General features: G+C 41.9%; 1 protein-coding gene across 1 annotated transcript; it reads right to left on the bottom strand.

Annotated features, from left to right (window-relative positions):
* Positions 1–986: 986 nt before the first annotated feature.
* TMEM45A (transmembrane protein 45A) lies at positions 987–22649 on the bottom strand. Its single transcript, XM_048495545.1, has 6 exons — positions 22439–22649; positions 12516–12726; positions 10715–10927; positions 9290–9474; positions 4682–4827; positions 987–2091 (listed from the first exon to the last, which is right to left on the bottom strand). Exons 2-6 carry the CDS (start codon positions 12703–12705, stop codon positions 1998–2000), a joined length of 828 nt encoding a protein of 275 aa, XP_048351502.1. The 5' UTR covers positions 12706–12726; positions 22439–22649; the 3' UTR covers positions 987–1997.
* Between the last annotated feature and the right edge of the window lie 1932 nt (positions 22650–24581).

Genomic DNA, 24581 nt, shown 5'->3' with positions numbered 1-24581 from the left:
GAGCCCTCTCTATGGGCACACGCGCACAGAGTTCGTCATGTAGGGGGAGCGGAAAATCACCCCTCCCCCACACACACAAACACACACACACACACACACACACATATATATCTAGGCTGGCCTTGCTTCTGAGTAAACCCTCCTGGGGTCGTGATTCACCCATTCGAAGCATTGCACGGTTGCTTCACCAAGCTTACTCCCGAATAACACACGCCTTGGAGCAAACTGTTTTTTCTAAACTAAAACCTCAGTATTCAGGTTAAATTGCCATGTTGGCACTGCGATAAATAAGTGGTTTTGGGGTTGCAATTTGGGCACTCGGACTCGAAAAGGTTCGCCATCACTGGCCTAGACAAGATGCCAGAGAGCCACAAGTGAATTACCTCTGTAACCTCTTACGAAGAGTGGCTAAAAGGACAAAGAAATTTGAACTGGGACTGCAGCAGCAACCAACGATTTAGCACAATTGGTATAAGATCCTCAGCTAAAACCAAATCAACCCAAATAGTTCCTTTGTTTCAAAGTGAACCAAAGCAACTTTATTTCAATATATCATAATGTTATGTGTTGCCTTTAAAAGCAAAACACAATTCAGAATTTTAAAGGTGTTTCACCAGCCAGAAGCATTTTCAGTGGAAAGGCAGTACACTCCAAACAGGTATACTCAGAATCCTACTCAATGGGGCTTATTCCTAGGAAAGTATTCTTTGGATTGCACTATAATTGATCGAAAAGCTCAGGATTCTTCAGAATATTTTTTCTATGATAACAGCACTGTGTAACAAGAATTTTGTTTGATTAGAAAATGATGATCAGATGGTAATTATTATGAACTATTGATCCCCAGTTATGTTTAATGGTAGGCAAGCTTTACCAAATAACACTGGTCTAGAACATTTATTATGACTCTTGCTAATATTTATATCCCATATATCCCCACCTAAGAATTTCCTTTCTGTCATAAGAATTACAAGCTCACAGTACCATAGATTTTGAATGCAGTTTTGCAACCATTTATTTTATTATACAAATAAGGCCACTTCAGATGATGCTTCACATGAACACACAAAGCTGTCTTATACTGAGTCAGACCCACTGGTCTATCAAGGCCAGCACCATCTCCCTTGACTGGCCCTCGCTCTCCAGTGTCTCAGAAGAAAGTCTTTCATATCACCTAAAGTAAACCCTGATCCTTTTAACTGGAGATGCCAGAGATCTTCTATATGCTACCATGAAGCCTTTCCCAAACTTTGGACATCTGGAAATTTGAATTCAGCATTCTACCCATTGTATACAGAATGGCTTCAGAGCAGAAGATGCCTGCAGACATCTAAATTAAGTATGCAATACCTTTTGTTGGTTTGTTTACATAAAGGTCATTTTTACAGACATGTAAATGAATCTGCTGCAGATGAGTAGCAAGACTCACACAGCCCTAAGTTATCCAAAAAATCAGAATTATAATGTATTATACTGTATTAATGCAGAGGTTCTACAACTGGCTTTTTCTTCTCTTTGTGCAGTTAGAGGACATACGGTAATAAATAAAACAGGATAAGGTAATAAAGCTGCAAGGGAAACATTTGCAACATATACAGTCTGAAAGCTGAACAAGGAAACAGTTTTCAGCATACTTCAAAACAGATATGTACAGTTTACCAATCATCTGTGTGGTTTTAAGAGGTATTCAATTGCTCTTCTGCAACAGGAACAGGTTTTTGTTCAATACCACATGTCAATTTCCCAGTTTACCCCAATCTCAGTCAAGTGACCTGCACAGATTTTGACTTGACAATGTCAGCACCGGCCAATCCAATAGTAGAACGTTTTCTTTCTACTTCAAGGATGGGACAAACAAAGCACCACAATGTGGTGGAATTACATACACACAATAGAAGGTATATGCCCGAATGGTGTGAGCCAAAATCGGGTGGTGTAGAGTGCCAACTCAGCTTAATGGTGAAGAAAGTACAGCTATAAAAAACAGATATACTGAACTAGATCTCATCTTCTGACTCTTGGTCACGTTCAGACATTTTCAGTAATCCAATTTCCATGGCTGGGGCCTGTTTCATTTTTGAACGAATAACCCTGGAAGGGGAAAACAAAGGAGGGGGGAGGAAATAATGAAATATCTGCACATGTTCTAAATCAAGTAATGATCAAGTACAGCACTGAACATTCTGACACAGGATGCCATGTTGAACAATATGTGTAAAAGTCCGTCCTCAACATTCAGTCATTTTATCTCAATATTCCATCACACTCTACTGTGACAAATAAAAACAGCAGACTTGATTCTGAATGGCTGGTGATTGGGGCAGAAAACAAAGTTAGACCCCCCCCCCCCCCCGGTCCAACGTGACATTTTGCTGTCTTCAACTGGCTCCAAGACCTTGTCCACACAGGTTAGCTGCCCCCAAGTTTGATGCTGTTGGAAAACTGGATTTTTCCTGCTTCTCCATAACATCATCCCAGGGGTTTCCCAGTCTCCCCCGCCCCCCCCCCCCCATCATTCTCATACCTGCTTTGTGCTGAAGTTTCGGGAAAGACTACAGTAAAGGCTGTGTGGGTGGTGTGTGGTTGGGGAAATTCAGATGGCAGCTACTCTACCTGATACTTTCCCCACATCAGCCATTGCCTGTTCTGGCCTGCATTAGAATATAATTATGTCAATATACTATTGTAGCACGAGATATAACATGTTTTGTGAATTCTCAGCTTTCATTTCTCTTTAAAAAGTAGGTCTTATACCTTTCCTTATGAAAATATAACAAAAAAGGCATATCCTTATAACACAAGGAGTTAGTAGACTCTACCTTTAAAAAAAAATAAAACTGGAAATTCAGTGAGTATGTTACACCTATTATTACAATGGTATATTAATATAACAATATTGTACTGCTTATTTCAAAAAATGCAAAACCCTGCTTGCCTGGGGATGGGGCGGAGGCGTTGCCACACTGATGGACTGTGGAGGGAAAACCTGCCATGTTGAAGCCCCATTTCTACTGTGCTCTACCTGCAGCCCCACCAGCTTGGGGAAACCACCCAAGGCTGTAGCAGCACAGGTCTGATCAGTGACAGCAGGCACAAACCATGCCAATGTCCACTTCCAGCATCACCCTCTTCCATAGATTTGGCAACTCAAATGAATGTTTGGGTTATTATTGCCATCCACTCTTATGGGGAGAAATAAAATGCTGCACTGTGGGACACCCCTCACTGAGGACTCTCTCTCTAGCTTTGATACTGGGTGGACCAGCCTTCAGGCATCCCATGAGATATTCACGAAGGGGCTTTGTTATCATGATATATAAAATAAAGGTTCACAAGGTCATCTTCTGGGCAGCAAAAGGTTTGCCCAGCAACAAGGGCCAGGAGCTGGGAAGTCTGGGGACAACCAGATACAGCTGACCTTTAATGTGATTGGTGCATTCAACTTGACTCTGGGCCAATGAGAGACTGTTGCTGGAATAAGTACCTAGCTTGAATGAATCTGCTGCAGATATATGCAGTGTATATATGCAGTGTTCTCTTCTCTTCTAGTCTTCAAGTCTAGTCCTAGTGTTATAGTATTGCTGAAGTGTTCTGTATAGCATTATAGTCTTATCTAGTATAGTCTTGTGTAACCTTGCAACTGTTAAGTAAAACCTTCCTATTGGAAAGAACATCTTGCGTGGACAGTTTTCTTTTCCTAAGAGATAGGAGGCTGCAGTGAGTGCAGGAAGACTACTAGACCTTCTTCTCTACTCTAAGAAGCTCCGCTTTAAGTCTGCTGATATTTGTAATATCCAGACCCTCCCTCTACACACATTCCCCCTGTTGTAACACTGGGCATTTTGTTAGTTTGATAAGAGATAGGAACATCTGATAAAGGGTGGGAAAATAGTTCTCTGCAAGTGAATCCTAGAAGGTGATATTCACTGTAGGAGCATCATGGTTGGATTCAATTGAGTCAACTTTATTTGAAAGAAGAGCAGAAACCTTGTTCCTACGATGCAGTGATAAAATACACCAATTAACCACACTAGAATATGAATCAGGAACAGAACTGCCACAATCTCTTGCTTCTGTCTCTACTGGCAGATAGGATTCTGTGAACTGCGGATGCACAATGTGCAAAACCTCACAAGATCACTCTTTTTGCCACAGCAATCCATACCCCTAATCCCAGATATTTATAGGATAGCTGTAAGTTATTCAGGAATGACAGAATGGTGCACATTCTCATGAGTTTTGTCATAATGCTTCTGTTTTATGACTACATTCTGATGTTCCAAACAGGACCCAGAGTCCAGCTCTGGTGAATGTTGGTTCATATTAGGCAAGGTACCCAGTAGAGCCTTAAGGAAGTTTGAGAAGTTGCTATCTTTCCTGGAAGAATGAGAAGAGCCTTGTTAGCTTGTAAATAAAATTAATACATCTTTGCAAATGTTAAAACTTTGTTTTATCTTATAGACCATAGGCTAAGCCCAATTACCTGTTCGAAAACCCACAGGTTCAGTGCAAAGATGAATATAATCATATAATGCTGTCTCTGGTAGAGTTCTTCCACATGCCTTCTGTCATTTTATAACCCTCTGCATTTGCTGTGGCAGGGGATAAAATGAACCAAGTTCATTTTAAAACCTTAAATGGAGCTCCTAGAAACAGCAATTCGGAAGTACAATTAGCTTACCAGCTGACCACAGCATAATTCACAGCCATTATAAGAAGTGCAAATGCATAATGCCAACAATAGCACATTGTAAGGAACATCACATTATTGTGATCCATTTGGTTCCACTCTGGACTCCCACTTGGAGGATAAAGTACAAATCCAATCTGTGAAATCAAAAAAGGTTAAGACGTTAATCTATTTAGAAAAGTTAAATTTTATACCTATATGGTACTGAAGTCTAGGGCTGAAATGAACACCTGATATCTAATCTGGAACCAATCCAAAATGACTTTCTGAGGAGGATCCTAGCTTTACTGGAAGAGACTCATGCAGCTTTGATATGGTCAGAAATTAGCCTACCCTCAATTCAAGCTCATGTGCATGTTGCCATAGTAAAATATTGGAGAGGGCAACATAAAGATCCCACCAATTTACTTGCTAAACTTAGTTGTGAGGTGATGCTTTAAAACACCAGGGCATTATTCTATAGCAACATTCTTATTTGTTACTCCACCTTGAGGGATACCCAAAGTGTACTTATACCAGGCTTTACCATCCATGACAGAATGTCTAGAAGATCTGATGCCACATCCGACAGACGTTTTCCCTCTGGTTTAAATTTTTCAAAAGGGACCATGACAGCACCTCATATTTGATTAAGGTACAATACTCATAAAATCTCAGGGTAGCTCTTACATCAGTTAGATTTCAAACTATGCAAACAGCCTTAGACACTAAGCCCAAACGCTGATGGTCTCTCACCTTTGTTTTTGTGGAGATCCAGAACCTGAGGACCTACCTCATTATGTATTATATTGTTCTTTCTATCAAGAATAGGGCTGTGCACTAGGCAAAAGCCAACCCGACCGCCCCACCCAAAATACCTTATTGGTATTTTTCAGGGGTGTCACCCTCCAAAAAAGATGGCAAAGGAAGCCAAAAAGCAGTTCCTGAATCATGCCAAACTGCTTCTGATTTGGGCAATTCCTGTATTTGATTTTATCTGTTTTGAAGCTACATTTGATTGTATTGTTGGTCATTGCGACTATTTGATTGTAATGGTCTTTGGCCATAAACAGTAAACTGTACCGGTATCATTTAAAGCAACAGTGTGCCCAAATGTGTATTCTACAGTGTTTAAAAGCATCCAACCTGTACAGAACATATGGGTCCATGTGGTTCATATTACAGTCATCAGTCCAGAGTTAGCAGGGAACAGCTATGCACAGATTGTGGACTGGGTGAGAGAGACCACATAACTACCTTTTCCTGGGATGCATCTCACTATGCTATAGTGCCCGACGAACCTTGCCTAAAACGATAAATGTCCGATTTTAAATCTAAATGTAAAATGACTAGCTGCATTTTTCAAGCAATACTTATATATTTTCTAATATTAAGCTGAAAAAAGAGTCAAGGAAAGCAATTTTGACATTTTTAGTTTACTTAAAAGCTTTTAATGAGAATTTTCATGGAACTTAAAAAGAAGGTAAAAGTCTTTTCATGGTAAAGGAATCTTCTGATAAAGGGGATGCAACACTGAATTCCTCCATGGCACTGAACATGGGGGTCACTTTCCTTTCCAAAACATATTGCATTAATAGGAGCTAAATCAGTTTCCTAAAGAAACTCTACACAGTTGAATTTACACTAGTGCCTTCCTTGCCAAATCATGCTGTATACATATTGTATTGAAGCTAAACAATATTGGGGAGGGGTAGAGTAAAAGTCCAAAAATTAAAAAAATTAAAAAAAATATTCTCCACCACACATAGTAATGAAGACAGGATCCAGACAGCACTGGATATTGTGCTATTGTAATTACTGATGCCTGACCTGGATATTCCAGATGATCTTGATAGATCTCGGAAGCTAAGGAGGATCGGCCCTGGCTAATATTTGGAAAGGAGACTACCAAGGGAGGGAGAGAATAGCAAACAACCTGTGAATGTCTCTTACCTTGAAAACCCTACAAGGTCACCATAAGTCAAGTATTACTGCATATATATATGCAGGACAGGAAAGCCAAGGAGGCTTGTCAAAAAAAATTAAGGCCGCTGCTTTTAGCCCCTCTGGTGTGAGGAAGACACTTACCTTTGCTTCCTGTGCAGCTCCAGACAGCTGGAAAGACACGCCCACACTGCCCTCCAACCCCCGGGGGGTTGGAGGGCAGCGTGGGCGTGTCTTTCCAGCAGTCTGGAGCTGCACAGGAAGCAAAGGTACGTGTCTTCCTCACACCTGCAGGCAGCGTCAGGATTGCCCGCATGAGACCGTGCGAACGGTCCCGATGCTCCACTGTCTTCATTTAAGCCGGTGGGAAGCAGCTGCCTCTGGCCATGCAGAAACGGCCCAACGGCCCAAGTCTAGGGCTGCAACCTTATGCAAACATGCTGCAGTGTGGGCTGCAAAATTTACTTTAAATGAACTGCATGGCATCAGGCTGTACAACTGTCTTCCCAGTCATTAGATCCCGATGGAGTTTGTCCTTGGATGCACTGGACAGAAGTTATTTTGGTCAAAATAATAGAGGGTATTAGGGTATTTGCGTAAGTGTTTGTATTATAAGACATTCTAATTTTAGCACTTGTTTTGCTCCAAGTACATATGGTGGGTCTTCAAGTTTAAGAGGCCAGTCATAAAAAAAATATATTGCTTGGTGATTCATAGGCAGAAAGTTCCAAGGAGTGTGCAATCAAACTTGGCTTCCTTGAAACAACATGATGGTAGACAGTTAGGTTTTGCTTTATTCACATGCAGCATATAAATGGAGGCACTCAATAGCATCGGTTCTGCAGAGAGATGCAAAAGCGCAGTGCTTCATGTTCCATCAACCTTAACAGCTGCTCCTCATCTTTCTTCACCCATCTCACCTGCAAAATTGTCTACTTCTCTCACAAGCCCTCACCCCTATCTCTGTAGATGAATGACCTGTTCAGGAAACTTTTACAGTAATTAAAGAACATTAAGGGTGTTTTCTGTCATACCCACAGATTCCACACAGAATCTCTTGAAGCAAAATTGTAGTGATTGAAAAACTTCCTTCTAGGGCAAAATCATTATACTGTCTAGACCACTTTTAAACCTAATTCCAATTTAAAAGCCTATTTTCTCCTATATGATGCTTTTTTCTGTTGCCAGTGATTTCCTTCTCTTATAGGCTTAACCTAGGCTTTCATGAAAGCCACTTAAATGCTTGTTCACATGCATCATAAAGGCCATTTTGTCAGATTCCCAACATCAGGGAAACAGGGTTTTTGAATGCACTTCTATTGTGTTTTTCAGCTTTTTGATGGCCAAGCAGGAAGGTTAATTTACAGTTACATTTCAAATTATCCTGTGTTTTATGATGCATACAGGATTTTAGTCTTACAGCCTCAGTGAACCTCTGCACTCAAAAGTTAGCTATAATAAAATATGGATACAAATGTACATAGCTGCAGATAACTACTAAACATATATGCAAGTAGAAAACACAATGAATGGCCCTAGAACTTAATGTATAAGTATTCAGGAATTGGATGGCAGATATATGAGAGCGAATTTTCACAGAGAATGCTTGGATGGACTGGAAGATTTCCTCATGTTGTAGGTTCCTTGTACAAGGAGAAGCATGAAAACTGCACACTAACCCCTTTTGCTAAGTAAAAAATGACATATTGCAAACATTTCTTCCCCCTCCCCTTCTCCTACTTCTACCTACATTTCTTCCCCCTCCCCTTCTCCTAAAACAACTAGACATAAGAACAGTTTTTTCCCGAATGCCATCACTCTGCTAAACAAATAATTCCCTCGATAATGTCAAACTATTTATTATATATTTATTATATAATTACTGCACTACTTTTTCATCATTCCTATTACCCATCTCCTCCCACTTATGACTGTATGACTATAGCCTGTGCTGACATTTCATTTCATTTATTTTATGATTTTACATTTTATGTTTTCATTACTATTGATTGTTTCCTGATTGCTTACTAGACCTATATGACAATCATTAAGTGTTGTACCTTATGATTCTTGACAAATGTATTTTTCTTTTATGTACACTGAGAGCATATGCACCGGAGACAAATTCCTTGTGTGTCCAATCACACTTGGCCAATAAAGATTCTATTCTATTCTATTCTATTCTATTCTATTCTATTCTATTCTATTCCTCTCTCTCCCTCCCCCCAGGGTGGGTGGGTCATGACCAGATGCCAGGCCCCCTCCCTCCAGAGTGGGTAAGCCAGGTTACTTCCAGGACACATGAATCTAGAGCATGTTACAGTCCAATCAGGTGGTAGAACTGGTTATATTATAGGGCCATGTTTGAGGTAATGGCATATTAGTGACTCTAAATTTCTCCATATTAGGGCCAGTCTATTTTTATAATATTTAAAAGTCTGATCTGTTGAGCCTGCTCCTCAAGGAATTGTATTTCCCAGCTTCTGATTTGCTTTTCTCCAAAATAATTAACTCAGTGTTTTCCTGAGATCATAACAAACCAGGACATATTGGGCTACCCTAGGCTAAGGAGGAGCTTCCTTCAACTTCAGTGGCTCTTCAGTTGAAGGAAGAGCTATTTAAGTTGGAGGAAGGCTTGGGTTCAAACATTGGTCAATGGAGTGTCCAGTGACTCACCTGCCAAAACCAGCTCCCTTGCAAAATGCAGAGGCTCGTTCGCAACATCTCAAGGACTATAATACCACGAAAGAAGATTTCCAGGAATATGCAGATTGCTGCTCCAAAGATGGCTACTAAGAGTAACTGATGAACATGGAGATCCAACATGGCTCGCCCATGAATATGGTAATAAAACAGAAAACCTGGTAATTGAATGAGAGGAATCAAGATTTTTCTCTTGGATTTCCTTATTGAACAGGATTCTCTGATTATAAACCACACAGGTTTAATTGTGTATCAAGTAGCTCAAGAGTGAGCATCATGATTAGTGATGTCAAGAAGTGTTCAAATCTGCACAACCTCTAAGGGAGAGGAGAATCCACTTGCCTTTATGTCTAACAGTAGACATAACAGTGTTATGTATTTTCATACAAAGACAGTCAGGTATAATGGTTGTGGTAAAAACTTCTAGAAGGAGAAAGGCTAAACTGCTTGTGTAAAGAAAGTATGATGGAAAGAGACACAGATCCATTGCTTGGTATTTTGATCATGTACTCATTTTAAAAAATCCTAAATTAAAGCAGACAAGGGTTGAAGAAGAGTGAACCTCACAGCATAAAAGTTTTGACAGACAAGCATTCTTGTACTTGACAATATCTGCAGTCCAAAACCTATTCCTATTAATGTTATTTATTACTGTCCAGGGCTCAGGACAGCTTACACGTAATTGATATAACATATCTCATCCAACATAATACTCACAGTCAATAATCAATTTATAATACAATAGGACAATTTAGATAATTTAAAATCAGACAATCAAATAATTACAATTATTTCAAAATAAACAAGTTTGGGGGAAATTCCTTTCTCTGTTTCAGTCTTCATTGCACTCTCCAACAGGGGATAAAATTTAATTATCTGGCTAACTCAGCATAAGCTGAGAAAACAGGGAAAAGAAAAGGGGAAGGCAATGATAGGGAGGGGAAGGAAGGAAAAAGGTATGGTAAAAAGGCAGTAAATGAAAAGGGGAAGGGGAGGCAAGGGGAGGCAAGATGGTAAGATCTTAACTACCTGGTGCAGTTGGCACAGCACAGGAAAAATGTACAATCTTATAGGAGTTCCCATAAGAACCCTTGTTGCTGTATTCTAGACCAACTGCAGTTTCCAGATCAGCCTCAAGGGAAGTCCAGCATAGAGTGAATTACAGTAATCCAGTCTGGAAATGACCATTGTATGGATAACTGTGCCTGAATCAGAACGGCACAAGTGGGGGCAAGTTAAGAACAAAAGTTATAAAATGGTTGAAGGGAACAAAGAGACTGTTCTGCCATTTGATGCATCTCTTTTCTCATACATAACATTGTTAGCCTAATGAATATCTTTCCCAGTTTCATCTGGGTTCAGAAAAGAATGTCATCACAAGCAGTACACGAAACTCACCTTCCACAAAAACTGCTAGCGAAAGCATCATCCGGTCCATGGCCACTGGTAACACATTAGTGCTATGAGCCACAATGTCTACCAGCCCTGAGATGCCATAGAAGAGATACATGGTAGCATGCTGCCAGTTCATGAGGTGATCCCATTGTTTCTTTTCATAATTATATAGCTTCAGGTGAGGTCCATCAGGAACAAACTGCTCAGCTATCATACCTGCGTGTAAAATTATGAGGAGCACATTCTGGATTATTATCTAAGGAACTACCCTATTTAAATTTCTCGTCATGGTGATGATATCTATGCTGATGTATTTGTCTATGCTGATGTATAGACAAATTTGTCTATGCTGATGTATTTGGGAGCAGCAGTGGCATAGTTAAGAGCAGGTGATTCTAATCTGGAGGAACCGGGTTTGATTCCCCGCTCTGCCGCCTGAGCTGTGGAGGCTTATCTGGGGAATTCAGATTAGCCGGTGAACTCCAACACACGCCAGCTGGGTGATCTTGGGCTAGTCACAGCCTAAGCATTGAAACCAGTGTGGTGTAGGAGCTATAGTGTTGGATTAGCAATTGAGACATCCATGTCTGAATCCCTATTCTGCCATGGAAGCTCACTCGGTGACCTTGGATCAGTCATACACTCTCTGCATATGCATCAGTTTTCTTTGTAACCCCCTTTCCACAGTATTTTATATTTCCCTCCTCCTTGCCCCTATATACTCACCTGTCCCTGCTTCCTTCCCCACTCCCCCCCCCCACCTTTTATCTGGCCCCTCAATTTAAGCTATATTTATCAGTTATTTACTACATTTATAACTAGTCTTTCTCCATACTGTGGCCCCTCTTCTATTTTATCTTCACAACAACCCTGTGAGATGGATTAGGCTGAGAGTGTGTGATTGGCCCAAGGTCACCTAGCAAGATTCTATGATAGAGTGGAGGTTTGAATCTGTGCATCCCAGATCCTAGTCTGAAACTCTAACATATAAACCATACTGGTTTTCATGGTTGGCTGCTGTTGAAAAGTTGCAAGCAGCCAGTCCTGCATGAATCATGCAAAATGTGTGGTTGCAAATTGCTAGGTGGTTGCTGCCATGGATTCTATTAGTTGGAGGGTTAACCCCAGTGTTTGTTTTTACATTTCAGATTTAAAAAAAAACCTTGAAACTATTATCAGATTTGTAGACAGATCTGTTTTCTCTATTCGTGGCTCCAAACTCTGGATTTAAGTATCCACAGATTGGGCCGTGTTGAAAATTTGTTCTATTCAGCGTGTTGTTATTTTTTTAAATGGTACTCATATGAAGGTTCTACCCATTCCCCCTTCAGTCCTTGGGAGAGTCTCAAGAAAAGATGCCGATACTCAATATCAGTGAATACTGTGACCAAAAAAAAAGCGCCCTGGATATATTAATGAACTGGGATGAGTTTTTCATCAATGGTATAATGAAATAGAATGTAATATTTCCCAATACCCTTTTGCATTGACTATTAATTTTATAAACATCATGCTTTAAGTCTTCTATAAAAAGCGGCCAAATTGATACAAAATTCAACCACAAGCTGAATCCATGCTACTATTTCCCAGGAAATTTCCGGCTTTATATCATGTTCCCCAAGAACAAACAATTATTTCTGGCATCATCTGTCACTATAATTTCATTTAGTGTTACAACCTTCAGGGTTTTTTTTAATTCAGCAAATATATGATCTGCTTAGACTGTTGCCTTTTTGCTTCTGTAAAGACAGATTGCTCAATCCAACAACATTTACTTGAAACACAGGCAAAGAAACCCACTTACCAATAAGAGCAAATGTAGCTTTGATTATGCCCTCTGTAAATTCTAAGCGCTGAAATCCTGCTTTGGAACCAAGGGGAGAAGTGTTCTTTTTCTTTCGACACAGGTACTTCAAGGGATACTTCACAGACCACCACAAGCCAAACAGGAGAAAAAAACTCCCCGGAAGAGCATGGCCTTTAAAATTTCCCATCTCTCTCTATGGTGCAAAAATCTAAGGACAAAGCACAATTGTATATGAATACATCTAGGAAGAATCTAATCCTTACGGCCCTGAAGGACTTCATGTTATATCAAGAGAATTGCTACAGATGAAAAATTTAAGGTCTTGCCACATGGATCTTCTCTGTTGGACAGTTGCAGCCTTACAGTGCAATCATAAGAACATTTTATTTAAAATAAATACCCACTGTATAGATTTTGGTAGGATTCTGAGTATGACTGCTTAGTTGTACTCACCTAACGTAATAATGTTGTGAAGAATATTCTTTGCAGCTCAATAAAGATATGGAATTCTGTCTTTCTCACTGAACCAGCCTATAGTCATACTCACACTTTTTAACTAGTAGTTAAAAACTACTTGTAAATTGTTAAGGTGTATTAAACATTTGTTAACACTGCATATAATATTTACTATACTGCATACTACTTGTTTCAATTTTCTGGACCAACATCATGGGACAGTGTTCTAGAAAACACAAAAGCCTCTGTTGATAAAGTTTGTCTCAATAAAAACAATTTAAATATAGGAATATAAACAAACAGGGTGGCAGAAGCCAGATTATGACAATTGGTAATTACTTTTCTGGAGCATGAACCAATTAACTGGGAAAAATAAACAAACAGAAAGTCATATGCTTGTTCTTGACTTCCTGTAATAATGAAGATGGTGGTGAAACAGGCAGGCTAGGTTGTGCCTCTGTCGAAACCAGTGAGAGCTGATGGAATGTGTTGGTGGGCTGCAGCTGGAAAACAGATGTTAAGAAGTTAGTTGGGAGCTGGGGAGTTGAGAGGGAAAAGGAGGAAGTCTGAATGAGTTAAACTGTGAAGAAGAGCTGCTCATTGCTGGGTGAAAGCAGTCAAGTTGTAACCAAAGGATCCCAGCTGAGGAATGGGACAACAGTTCAAAAGTTCAGTGGAAGTGAAATGTTGTAACTGCTACCTTACTTTCTTAAGTGTTATGTTAACATCATAAATAAACGTTAACTTTTTATTTTGTTTCACTCTTGGGATTGTCTGTCTAAGGTAAAGAAACACACACACAAAAATTAATATCTTGTTGTGTGTGTGTGTGTGTCTGTGTGTGCGTGTATAAATGGTATATTTACCATTTATTCATAGCCGGCAATATATATATTTATTAACAGCCGGCAATAAATAAGTGGGGAGGTACAGAGAGTTCAGTAATCATACATACAAACTGTATCTTGGTTTTACAGTCAAAAGACTGAAGATTGAAAAATCAAAAAGCTGAATACTCAGAGATTAACATCAATGAACTAATAAAAGCTTGCCAAAATAAAGCACAGTATAAAGCATCTTTAAGGGCACTTTCACATGTGCAGAATAATGCACTTTCAGTCCACTTTGCAGCTGGATTTTACTGTGTGAAATAGCAAACTCCACTTGCAAACAATTGTGGAAGGGGATTGAAAGTGCATTATTCTGCATGTGCAAATGTGCCCAAAGTGTGATGTCTATTTATTTAAATAAAGCTTTTCCAATGGAAGTGTTAACTAGCACTAATAGCCCTTAACAAACTAAAAAATTATAACAGAAATGCAGCCTAGGGCTGATCATGCTAAAGAAAATTCAAGTGACACACACTCAATATGAACACTGAAAGAAAACCCTAAACACAAAATGTGTTCACATTCTAAACACAAATAGCACCATTTGTGCTGAAATGTAATAGAAAATAACAGAGAGGACCTGAAGTGTGAAATAGTTATGGCCCCAGAGCCAGATTAGATTAAAAGAGGCCCTAGGCTATTCCACTTGTGAGGCCCCTCCCAATTTGCTACCCTCAGGACTAGTGGAAGAGTGTTTTAAACAAAATTGAGTAAAGCCGAGGATGATGACAGGTGTTTAACATTTCCCAATTCACAATTCCTCCTCTAAAAGACATAAGATGTTGTTAAAATACCACTGTGATTGAAAAAAATGCATAAATGTTAAAATTGAGACTGTGAAAAACTTTTGTCATAACTGAACTTTGTAAATATTTTGTGAAATAAGCAGGAACCTTTAGGAAAATGAAAGTTTTACAGTATTATTCTGAAATGGAGTGAAAGGAAAATTACTGAAGAACTGTTTAGAGACTATAGTGTGTTATGACAGCATGTGTAAGAAGGCCTATGACAGTATCAAAAATATTATACACCTTGGCCAAAGGCCCTCCCCCCTAGATGTTGAGGCCCTAGGTGTCAGCCTACCAAGCCTATAGGTAAATCTGGCACTGCATGGCTCTCTATATACTTTAAAAGAGACAAAAAGACTAGCCAACCTTTAAACACAACAATTTTATATCAATTAGAGATCAATCATAGTGGATATACATATGTATATCACAACTCAATTATACAAAATCTTCAGTGTCTTTCAAGAAAGCACTCAAAACAATTAGAATTACTAACAGTGCCTGGTAAAAAAAAGAAAAGTAAGAAAGTCCAAACAACTAATTATACAGGGCTTCTTTATCCCATCTGTTCTTCTGCAAAAGCGCTGAAGGTCTTCCTTCAACTAGGGCCTGCAAAAAATAATAATAAGCAATTCCCTCAATTAAGTTGTGGGCCTTCCTTATCCTGTTGCAGGCCAGATCAATTTAGGAGGGTGGAGTTCTTGCAGTTGGCAATATGTAAGCAAGCTTACCAACTGCACATGCTCACTGAGTTCTTGTCAGGTTACATATACAGTCTAGAAAACCATTTCATAAATTGTACCATTCACATTTAAATATGCTGTGGCAATTCGAATCTACTGCATGGACAAAGGTTTGAAGCCAAACTTTTTATAAATAGAATATGAATACACAGCATGTTTTATTTTTCCTTAATAAATATTTATTTTGGTCAGCCTTAAACAGTGGTTCTCACACAACAGTCTGTATAATTTACAAAGTTCCTAAGTAAAAGTTCACATAGCCATGCTGGGACTGGTCATACCAGAGAGATTATAAATATGCTGTCATACTTTTTCATGTAAACCAGGAAATTTAATTTAGCTTTTAGCAAATGGTAAGGATTCAAAAGAAAGCTTAAAGGCCTACTGCTGGATATATTCAAATTAAACTGAAGACCAAGAGTGTGTTTTAAAAGCATTTGTTATTTTCTTTTTTATAACACAAAACAAGCATAGCATCAACACTTATATAGGACAAAGAGGAACTATTTGCTGAACAAGAATGACTGGCATGCATAACAATGCATGTAATTGTTTATAATCACCCAGCATTAGGTGCATAAACTCATGAGCTATAGGTGCTCCTGAAATACACACACAATAAGTTGAGAAGAGTGGAGAGTTTCTTGACTGCCCTCAAAGATCCAAAATTCTATTGCTAGCATTGTTCCTGCTTAAGAAGGCATTCCTGGTGTACATTGCTGAAGTCTACAGAAACATAATTTGGAAGAAATCTGATCCGGTTTTGCTGATTTTTGGTTTTGCTACCTACCCTGAGACTTTGGGACTTTGGGAATGAGACAGGCTATAAATCAGAGACATGAACTGATGCCCAAGAAATCTGTCACCTTTCAAAGGCTAGACTGGATGAAAGAATTTACTTTATACTGAGTAAATTCAGACTACTGTTGATCTAGTCTTGTCTACTTCAGGGGCACTCAGCCTATGGGGAATAGGGGCATACTAGGGGGTCTTGATTGCTCATGGCCCCACCAGACAGAAGGGGAAAGAAAAAGAGCAAGCAACTGCTACCAACTGCATCTGCCTCACCTGGGGCTTGGGCAGCTCGCTTCCAGAAAAAGCAGACAGCCCCTTGCTTGGCCTCAGTGAAGAGCAAGCAAGGCAGGGAGGTAGCACAGAACTCCCTGGTTCCTTTCCAACCAGTACACCACAGTGGCTCAGGACAATACAAGGACAAAAACCATGTAATACCTTTACTAGGACCAACCAAATTGGTACCAAACACTGTGCAAGTTTTTAAGAACACCAGAGCATGGCATTAGGCTGGAAGTTACAAAATTTTGCAAAAAAGCAGAAATTACAGTACTGAATAATACTGCAAAACATCTTTTTGCTAAAGACATTTCTTTTCCATGGGTTCTAAGAGGATCATCAATTTATTCATCACAGTACTCACTGCAGGTGCAGAAAGCTTAGAGAGAAAAACTCTCCCCTGAGCTTGGATATCAAAGCAAGTCAGCTGCCTAGCAATGCAAATTCAGGCTACTAACACTTTGCATTCAGGAAGTGATTTAGATTGCAAATCATATCATTCAAACCAACAGCAGCACATTGCAGTAGTGTTTAGTTGATGGTAATAAGGGATGTAAGAAAAAAGAAAAGAAAATGCCTCATAAATGTAAAACAAATCTTAAGGAACTAATTTAAAAATTAGATCAAACCAGAGGGATAGCTCTAAGGGGGTGGGGTCGCGACGCACTGGGCGTACACCCCTGTGGGGGTGTGGTGAGGGCGTTCTAGGGCGGAGTATGCACTGGTGCACCGGGCACTTTTCTCCCTTGCTATGCCTCTGGACAGAGGTGTAGCTCCAAGGGCAACAGGGGGTGCCCGACGTACTGGGCGGGTGCCCCTGTCGGGGGTGTGGTGAGGGCGTTCCAGGGGCATTCCGGGGGTATTCTGAGGCGGGGCGGGGGAGGCAGAGGGTGCACCGGGCGCTTTCCCCCCTTGCTACGCCATTGACTCTGGAGCAAACATTTGAACTCCTGGCTCCATTTCCCTATCAGCTTTATCTTTTGCATTTAAAAGACACTGTTTTGTTGGAGAAGGCAAACTGAAGGAATCAATTAACAAACACATCAAAACCAGAACAAACTGAGCAATTGCCCAAGCACTGAAAGCTTTCACAACTGGCTGTTGTGGGTTTTCTGGATTGTGTGGACATAGTCTGGTAATTTTAGCTCTTAATAGTTCACCTTCATCTTCATGACACAAAAAGAAACACATCTTACCATGACATGCCTCTGAAGATGTGGGCAAAAGATTAGGAGCAAAAACTACCAGACCTCAGCCACACAACTCAGAAAACCCACAGCAGTCAGTTACATGTTAACCTTTCTGGAAGTGTCTGGGCACCCTATGTTGACCAGCCGTTTAGTTAACCGAACAGCAGGGTTGATGACTCCAAAAGACAACAGCAATAAAAGACTCACAAGCTCACAAACTATCAGAAAGCCCAAACCTAAGGGTATCCACACTAGGGCCCCTTCCACATATGCAGAATAATGCAATTTCAATCCACTTTCATAATTGTTTGCAAGTGGATTTTGCTATTCCGCACAGCTGCAAAGTGCATTAAAAGTGGATTGAAAGTGCATTATTCTGCATGTGCGGAAGGGACCTTGGTCATGTTTAAAAGCCAAATACTGTTAGCAGGTTAGGGAGGTACCATAACTGTTCTGATCTGGATCTCATGCTGGTTTTAGTGCTAATATTAGTTCTTCATTGGCTTCCTAACCTCAGGGTGGGAACTACAGTTCTTGTGGAATTACAATTGACCTCTGGACTACAGAGATCAGCTCCCTTGGAGGAAATGTCAGCTTTGGAGGATGGGCTGTAGGCCACAGAGGTGTATGGGGGGGAAATGGCTCCAGGGGACAAAACCTCCTCTGCCCCCACCCGCAGGTCACAGATCCCCGTCCTGCACAGCCCCGCATGAGCCACATAGCCCCCGTGTGTAGCCCTGCCCCCATGGGTTACATAGCCCTGCCACTGCATATCCCTGCTGCCGGCTCCTGCCCCAGGGCCTGGGGAGGACAGAAGTCTGCCTGCAGGGAACCAGGGAGGGCGAAGTGCTGTCAGTGCCACAGAGCCCTGCTCCCCCCCCCATAAAGCCCAGAGAGGCCTGCCTGCCTGCAGGGAGCCTCCCTCAACCCGACCCACATCATCCTCTTCGACAAGGTGGGCGGAGCTGGGGGAGGCCGAAGTCAGATGAAGCAGTAGGACATTCTGCCTCCTGTTGCCTTGTCTGACTTCAACCTCCCTTGGCCCAGCTCATGTGGGCGGATAGAGGGAGGCCGAAGTCAGATGAGGGGGAAGGCATCTGGTCGTGGGGGGGGGGGTAAATTTTGCATTCCCCACATGACCAGGTTGCACCCAGAGACATGGTTTACCCCAGGTCCCCAGGCAGATACGCCCCTGTCTAGCATATAGAGAAGAGATTTAAGAGAAATATTCCAGAGAAATATACTTTACTGAAAAAAGTTTTTAAATGCTTTGAAGAAGTACTGTTTACAAGGGCCCTGAGATTATAACACAGTTGGATTTTTTGTGCTTTTCATTCTTATGGATTATTTTATATTCTTATTATTAGGCACACTTTTGGGGGAGGGGAAGTAGAAAGATAGCAAATATTGAATTAAACTGGCATTTTAGAATTACTGCATTTATTTAAAAATCCAAGTTTCATGTTCTTATGATTATAGAGAAAAAATCTTGAAAATGCAAGAATTTCAAATAGAAATGTAGAAATTGGAGCTGTGCTAGTCAAGGCATTTGATGATTCAATAATAACACTAGAAAGATTTGCATTGCTTTTTTATTTGATAGTACCATCCTCTTCCTCCTTTGACTATTTTATTTGCACAGCCATCTCTTTCACTCTGACTGTTCCCCTTTTCTTCCCATTATTTGCCAGAATAAACTGAGACCATAGACTGAAGAACCTCTTCAAAGGATGGTGGCACCATTCAGCTAGAAGGAAAGAGTATGGTCTCCAGGGTTTGGTTTTTATGGAAGCGGTACAGCAAATTCTGCATTTGATTTTCCTGCCAATGACTAGGAAATTAGAAAATGCAACACAAACCAAGAGTCCTTTTGTCAAAGTAAGTTCTTTGCCTCATAATATAGGTTTCATTTTTCAGTGGTTGTTTAGTTAATTTTAAAGATGTCATTCCCAAAATGGCAGACAACCAAGATGCTTTTAAGGAACTGATGACTTCAGTAAATCTCTCAGGCTTTCCTTCTCATTTTCTGCCCATCCAAGCAGGTTACTAATACTGACAGAATTTACAAAACACACATCAATAAATAGATAAAAGGCTGCTGTGCTAAAGATTCCAGATGAGAAATATCAAAGGTATTTTACAGACTTAGATTAAGAATAAAATTGTACATTTTGAGCATTAAATCATAATCTTCAGCCATTGGGAACAAATCTGTTATCTCCCTTAAAAAATTCTCTTTCACCACTGGTACGGGATCACCCAATGATATACTACATGTTCATTACCACCGCTTTCACACTCCCCTATCTGTTATTCAGATCAAGCATATGGTGTATAGATAGAAGCAGTTAAAGCAGTCCCAGTTAAAATCTCACTTCACGAGTAATTCACTGAGTGGTCATAAGCAAGCCAGTGTCTTTTAATGTAGCTCTCTGTTTGTTATACGGTCATAAGTGTTGGCTTGCCTTTCAGAATTACTGTAAAGACTGCCAAGACCCACTTCAAATCGTATATTGATGAGGCGGCACCTACTGATACAATTGTTTCTGCCTAGTTGGGTTCCACCTTATAGCAGTTAACACGTAAGTACAATTTCCATTTTCCTGACTGAATCAGGTTTCTGTATGCTGCACTTAACCCTGGCATGGAAAGAGGACAGCCATGAATGAAGGGGAAAGGCTCTGATGTGAATTTCACTTCACAACTGGTTTTTTTAAAAAGAGGTGGTAGTGTGAAACAAAATGACCTTGGGACATCCAAGGACACATCATCATCATAAGGTAACATTTGGTCTTTGTCTTATGGGCAATGGACTTGGCTTTGCTTTAAATAAACCATAACCTCTCAGCAATGAACACACCCCTCTCCCTGGCATTTTAGCAGGGGCAGTGCTTGATTTTTAGCTCAGAGATATGCTGTAGGCTAAGAGGTTTTGTAAAGTTCTTGTGTGATGTTTTCAGTGGAAAAAAATGAAAGCTGTTTTTTTCAAGTTTAACTTTTGGGGGAGGGGAAGTGTTCCTGTCAAACAGGTTAAGGAAGAAGCAGACTCCAAGACCTTTAGCTGGCCACATATGACCAAACAAAACTATTTCATCTGAGGCATAACGTTATTGTTAGTCATGGGTGAGTCCCTCTGAAAACAGCTATAATCTGTAATCACTCCAGAAATGTTACAAAAATGTCCCACCCTTTCCCCTCTTAAACACATTGCTTGTATGCACCAAAGGAAACATGTTAACTGACAAGGGATATTTTTTTCCTGATTTTTAAATACACTGTATTCCCAATCTGGTAGATGAAGAACAGGAGACAGGAAATAAAAAGTAGGAAGAGGATCTTGTCCCAGAAATTGTTCTGTGTGTCCCCTTTTCACCCCGAAATTTCCAGGATGTACAGAAAGGACATCTGTTCCCCAGGAAATTCTCCTGAACAGTTCCCACTGAAATGAATGGGCACCAGCGAGGGTCCTTTCAATGGGACGTCCACAGAACTTCTCAGAGGGGGTTGCACACTTACAAGGGAACGGAAAAGTCTGGGCATGCTCAAATGCAGTGGCGAAGCTACAACGGGACATCTGGGGACACTTGACCCGGGCGCCCCACATTCAAGTCACATGGGGGGCGCAGAATCGCCCCCAAACCCCTCCCCCTTCCTGCCTCGCCTGGCCTCACCCCAACAGACTGCTCCGGGCAGAACCAGCTGAAAGGGCAGTCTGTTCGGGACTGCTCCCTCTGCTGTCTGAAAGAGCAGTGACTGAAAGAGCAGTGACTGCCCGAACAGACTGCTCTTTCAGCCGGCTCTGCCCGAAGCAGTCTGTTGGGGTGGGGCCAGGCCAAGGAGGGAAGGAAGCCAGGCCCTGCCAGGCTGCCCCAGACCACTGCGGCACCAAAGGTAAGTGGGGGGGAGGGGGAGGGGTGCAGGCTGGGCCCGGCGGAAGTCTTCCTCTTCCTCCTCCCCCACCCCAAATACCTAGCCAGTCCTGCAGGGGCCCTGCAGAAGCCTCCCCTCCCTCCTCCCCCACCCCAAGGGCCCAGTCGGGCCTGCAGGGGCCCTGCAGAAGCCTCCCCTCCCTCCCCGCTCGCCCCTGCAAGGACAGCCGAGGGGGCTTTCTCACCCTTCATGAGCGAGCAATGGGCTTGCTCGCCTCTGCAAGTGCGAGAGACCAACCTTTCTTCTGGGAAAGCTGTCCCAGTCCCCATCCCCTGCCATGTTACTCTGCCCATGGATCATAGCAGCATCCATGGGCAGAACAAGTTCTCCCAGCCTTCCCCTCCCCAATCCCTAGCAGTCTGTCTGTGCCCACGGATGACAGGATCCATGGACAGAGACAGCTCCCCCCCCCATCCCTAGCAGTCTGTCTGTGCCCATGGATGACAGAATTCATGGACAGATCAAGCTCTCCTTGCCCCCCCCCCCAGCCCCTTTTAGAATGATCGGATGCAAAAAAAATCATTGTTTGGTGAAGGGGCAGTCGCTGGCGGGGTGGGGGGGCGCAAAACTCAGATTTTGCCCCAGGCTCCATTTTCCCTAGCTTCGCCCCTGCTCAAAAGACATTCTAATCTAGATGCTGAAACGCTTTCAAAGGCTGCGATCCTCTGAATTCAGTAAGATCCACTAAATTCAGTAAAGTGACTCACTTCGGCCAAAACGTATTTAAGATCAGGCTTGGAAATGCAAGGTGGAAAAATCTATGTATAGCTGAATTTCAAATTTCCTTCTCCCCCTCAAGTCAGTGAAAGCCAATGCCGAGTTTTGTTCTCCAGTTTATTTCGAAAAGCTTACCGAACTTGGTTGGCTTCCCTGAAACTTTTGCGCGCGCGCCTCTTGGCCACTTAAACTGGCATCCGTGTAGAAGTTGGGGCGCTCCGGCTAGTCTTCTCCCATATTCAAGTTTGTGATCGGGGAAAGCGCCCCGGCGTCAGTAGCCTCAAGCTGTTTGCGAAGGATGCTCCCGCTAGACTCCTCCCCATCCCTCCTTGACCGCTGTCCAGATGTGTCCTTTCTGGTTCCACCGCTGGGGCAATCACGCCGGCTGTTTTCCTCTGCAACGCCCTCAGCAGCTTTCAATTGGCAGCGCCGGGCTCTCCTCGCCTCCGGATAGGCTCCAGGAACCGCCAGTCTTTACCGGAGAATCTGGCTTGAAGCTGACAGCTGCCCCCTGCTGAGAGAGAGAAGGACTGCAGAGGCGGCCGTGATGTGGCACAGAGGGAAAGGGAGGCGAAAATGGTTGGGGGAGTTCCCGGGTGGGACCTTCGTTGACCGAGTGGACCTGTCCCCGCTCGACTGGAAGAGTGCGCGGCTTGCTCCTTCAAAAGATTCTCGCAGCCTATGAGAGAGAAAAAACCCGAGAGATTCCGCTGTGTTCTGCAGTGACAGTCTACCCGTTCAGAACTTTTTCTTCTGAACTCCAAAAGCCAGTAGACTTTAAGAAACTTAGACTGGCGTCCCCTTCGACGTGAGACCTTCGTGCTTAATCGTTGTTCACATTTCTTAAGCAAATCTGGTTTGGTGCCAGTTCATAAAAGGCTTTCATTATTTATGTATTTTTGCAGAGACTATCCAAAAGGCATTGTTTGACGTAAACAGTTGACTTTTTCCTCATTCCTCCTCAGATCCAAGTCAGTTTTTCTGACCTGAGCCCTCATGAGTCAACCAAACTGAAACACTAGGATATATCTGGAGGATCAGTGTCCAAACTTGGCACACTCAGGACCTTCTGAATCAATACCCATCACAGATCAAAATCTCCACTGCCTAATAATGCATACCCCTTTAAGAACAAAGCATGCCAGTTTTTTCAGGTCGGGACACAGAGCCATGAAAGGGGTCTTTTCAGGCAGAGACGCTGGAGATACCTAGCAGGAGCTAGCAGTTCCTTGCAAAAACCAGAAGCCTTTCCCATTCCATGAGTAGCTTAATTTTATTTACATATTGGTGAGTGGTGCTGGAGCAAAATGTCTAGTGACCAGAATGTGTGTTTTAAATTTTCAGAAATATTTCTAGCTTTCCAACTTTTTCTGCACCCGCTCTTAACCATTGCACCACACAGATGTACAGGAGCCAAGTTTTTGGTTGAACAATCAGCAACATGTTTTGCGACATTAATTTGATTATTTTGATAGCCTGTGTTGTAAAACATTTTTCCCTCTCTTCCAGAGTTATGTCTCAATAGATCTGTCCACAAAACAGTTGAGTATCCCCCCATAGCAAACTGTGACTTGAAACAAGGCATATAGGAAAGGTTCTGTCCTATATGCTTAGTCACTATGATTCAACCTTTCATCAGGTTGGAAGGGGATCATACAATCAAAGAATTATAGAGTTGGAAAGGGTCAGGCCAGGGGCCTAACGAGGCAAACTGTAGCCCTGAGCAAAACCTGAGTTGGATGCCACCCCCCCACCCCCCCCATGGGCGGCCACTCCACCATGACCAATTTTTTTTTGCTAAGGAGATGGGGGCTACCCTTTTGAGGGTCCATAACGTTGGACCCCCTAACCCAAACTGCACCAAACTTGGGGGGTCCTATCAGGACAGCCCCCAGATGATATCCTGACATTTTGGTGTTGATACATCCAAAAATGCGCCCCCTGCAGGAACATCCCAGAAATTTGCCCAATAATCTTTGTTCTGCATTGAGTTTTCTGTATTGCTGTCAATGGGGGTTGCAGGCTGGGGGGTCACATTTCTGAAGGCACAGTCTCAAAACTTTCAGGGTCTCATCAGGAGACTGCCCTAATGGTTTGGTGCAGTTTGGTTTAGGGGGGCCAAAGTTATGGACCCTCAAAACTGTAGCCCCCATCTCCTATTAGCTCCCATTGGAAACAATGGGGGATGGGGCACCCCCTTTGGGAGTCCATAACTTTGGACTCCCTGAACCAAACCTCACCAGACTTGGGGGGTAGCATAAGGACAGTCTCCTGATGA

Source organism: Sphaerodactylus townsendi, linkage group LG04, assembly GCF_021028975.2.
Source record: "Sphaerodactylus townsendi isolate TG3544 linkage group LG04, MPM_Stown_v2.3, whole genome shotgun sequence".
Taxonomy (NCBI): domain Eukaryota; kingdom Metazoa; phylum Chordata; class Lepidosauria; order Squamata; family Sphaerodactylidae; genus Sphaerodactylus; species Sphaerodactylus townsendi.
Note: the sequence above shows the minus strand (reverse complement) of the source record. Positions and strands in the feature narration are given on the sequence as shown.

Coding starts and splice junctions, on each gene's coding strand:
- TMEM45A (XM_048495545.1), bottom strand. CDS start 12,705: ATGGGAAATTTTAAAGGCCATGCTCTTCCGGGGAGTTTTTTTCTCCTG. Junction 10,928..12,515: donor AGCTACATTTGCTCTTATTG/GTAAGTGGGTTT, acceptor TTTTACACGCAG/GTATGATAGCTGAGCAGTTT. Junction 4,828..9,289: donor AAGGGAGCTGGTTTTGGCAG/GTGAGTCACTGG, acceptor TTGATTTCACAG/ATTGGATTTGTACTTTATCC.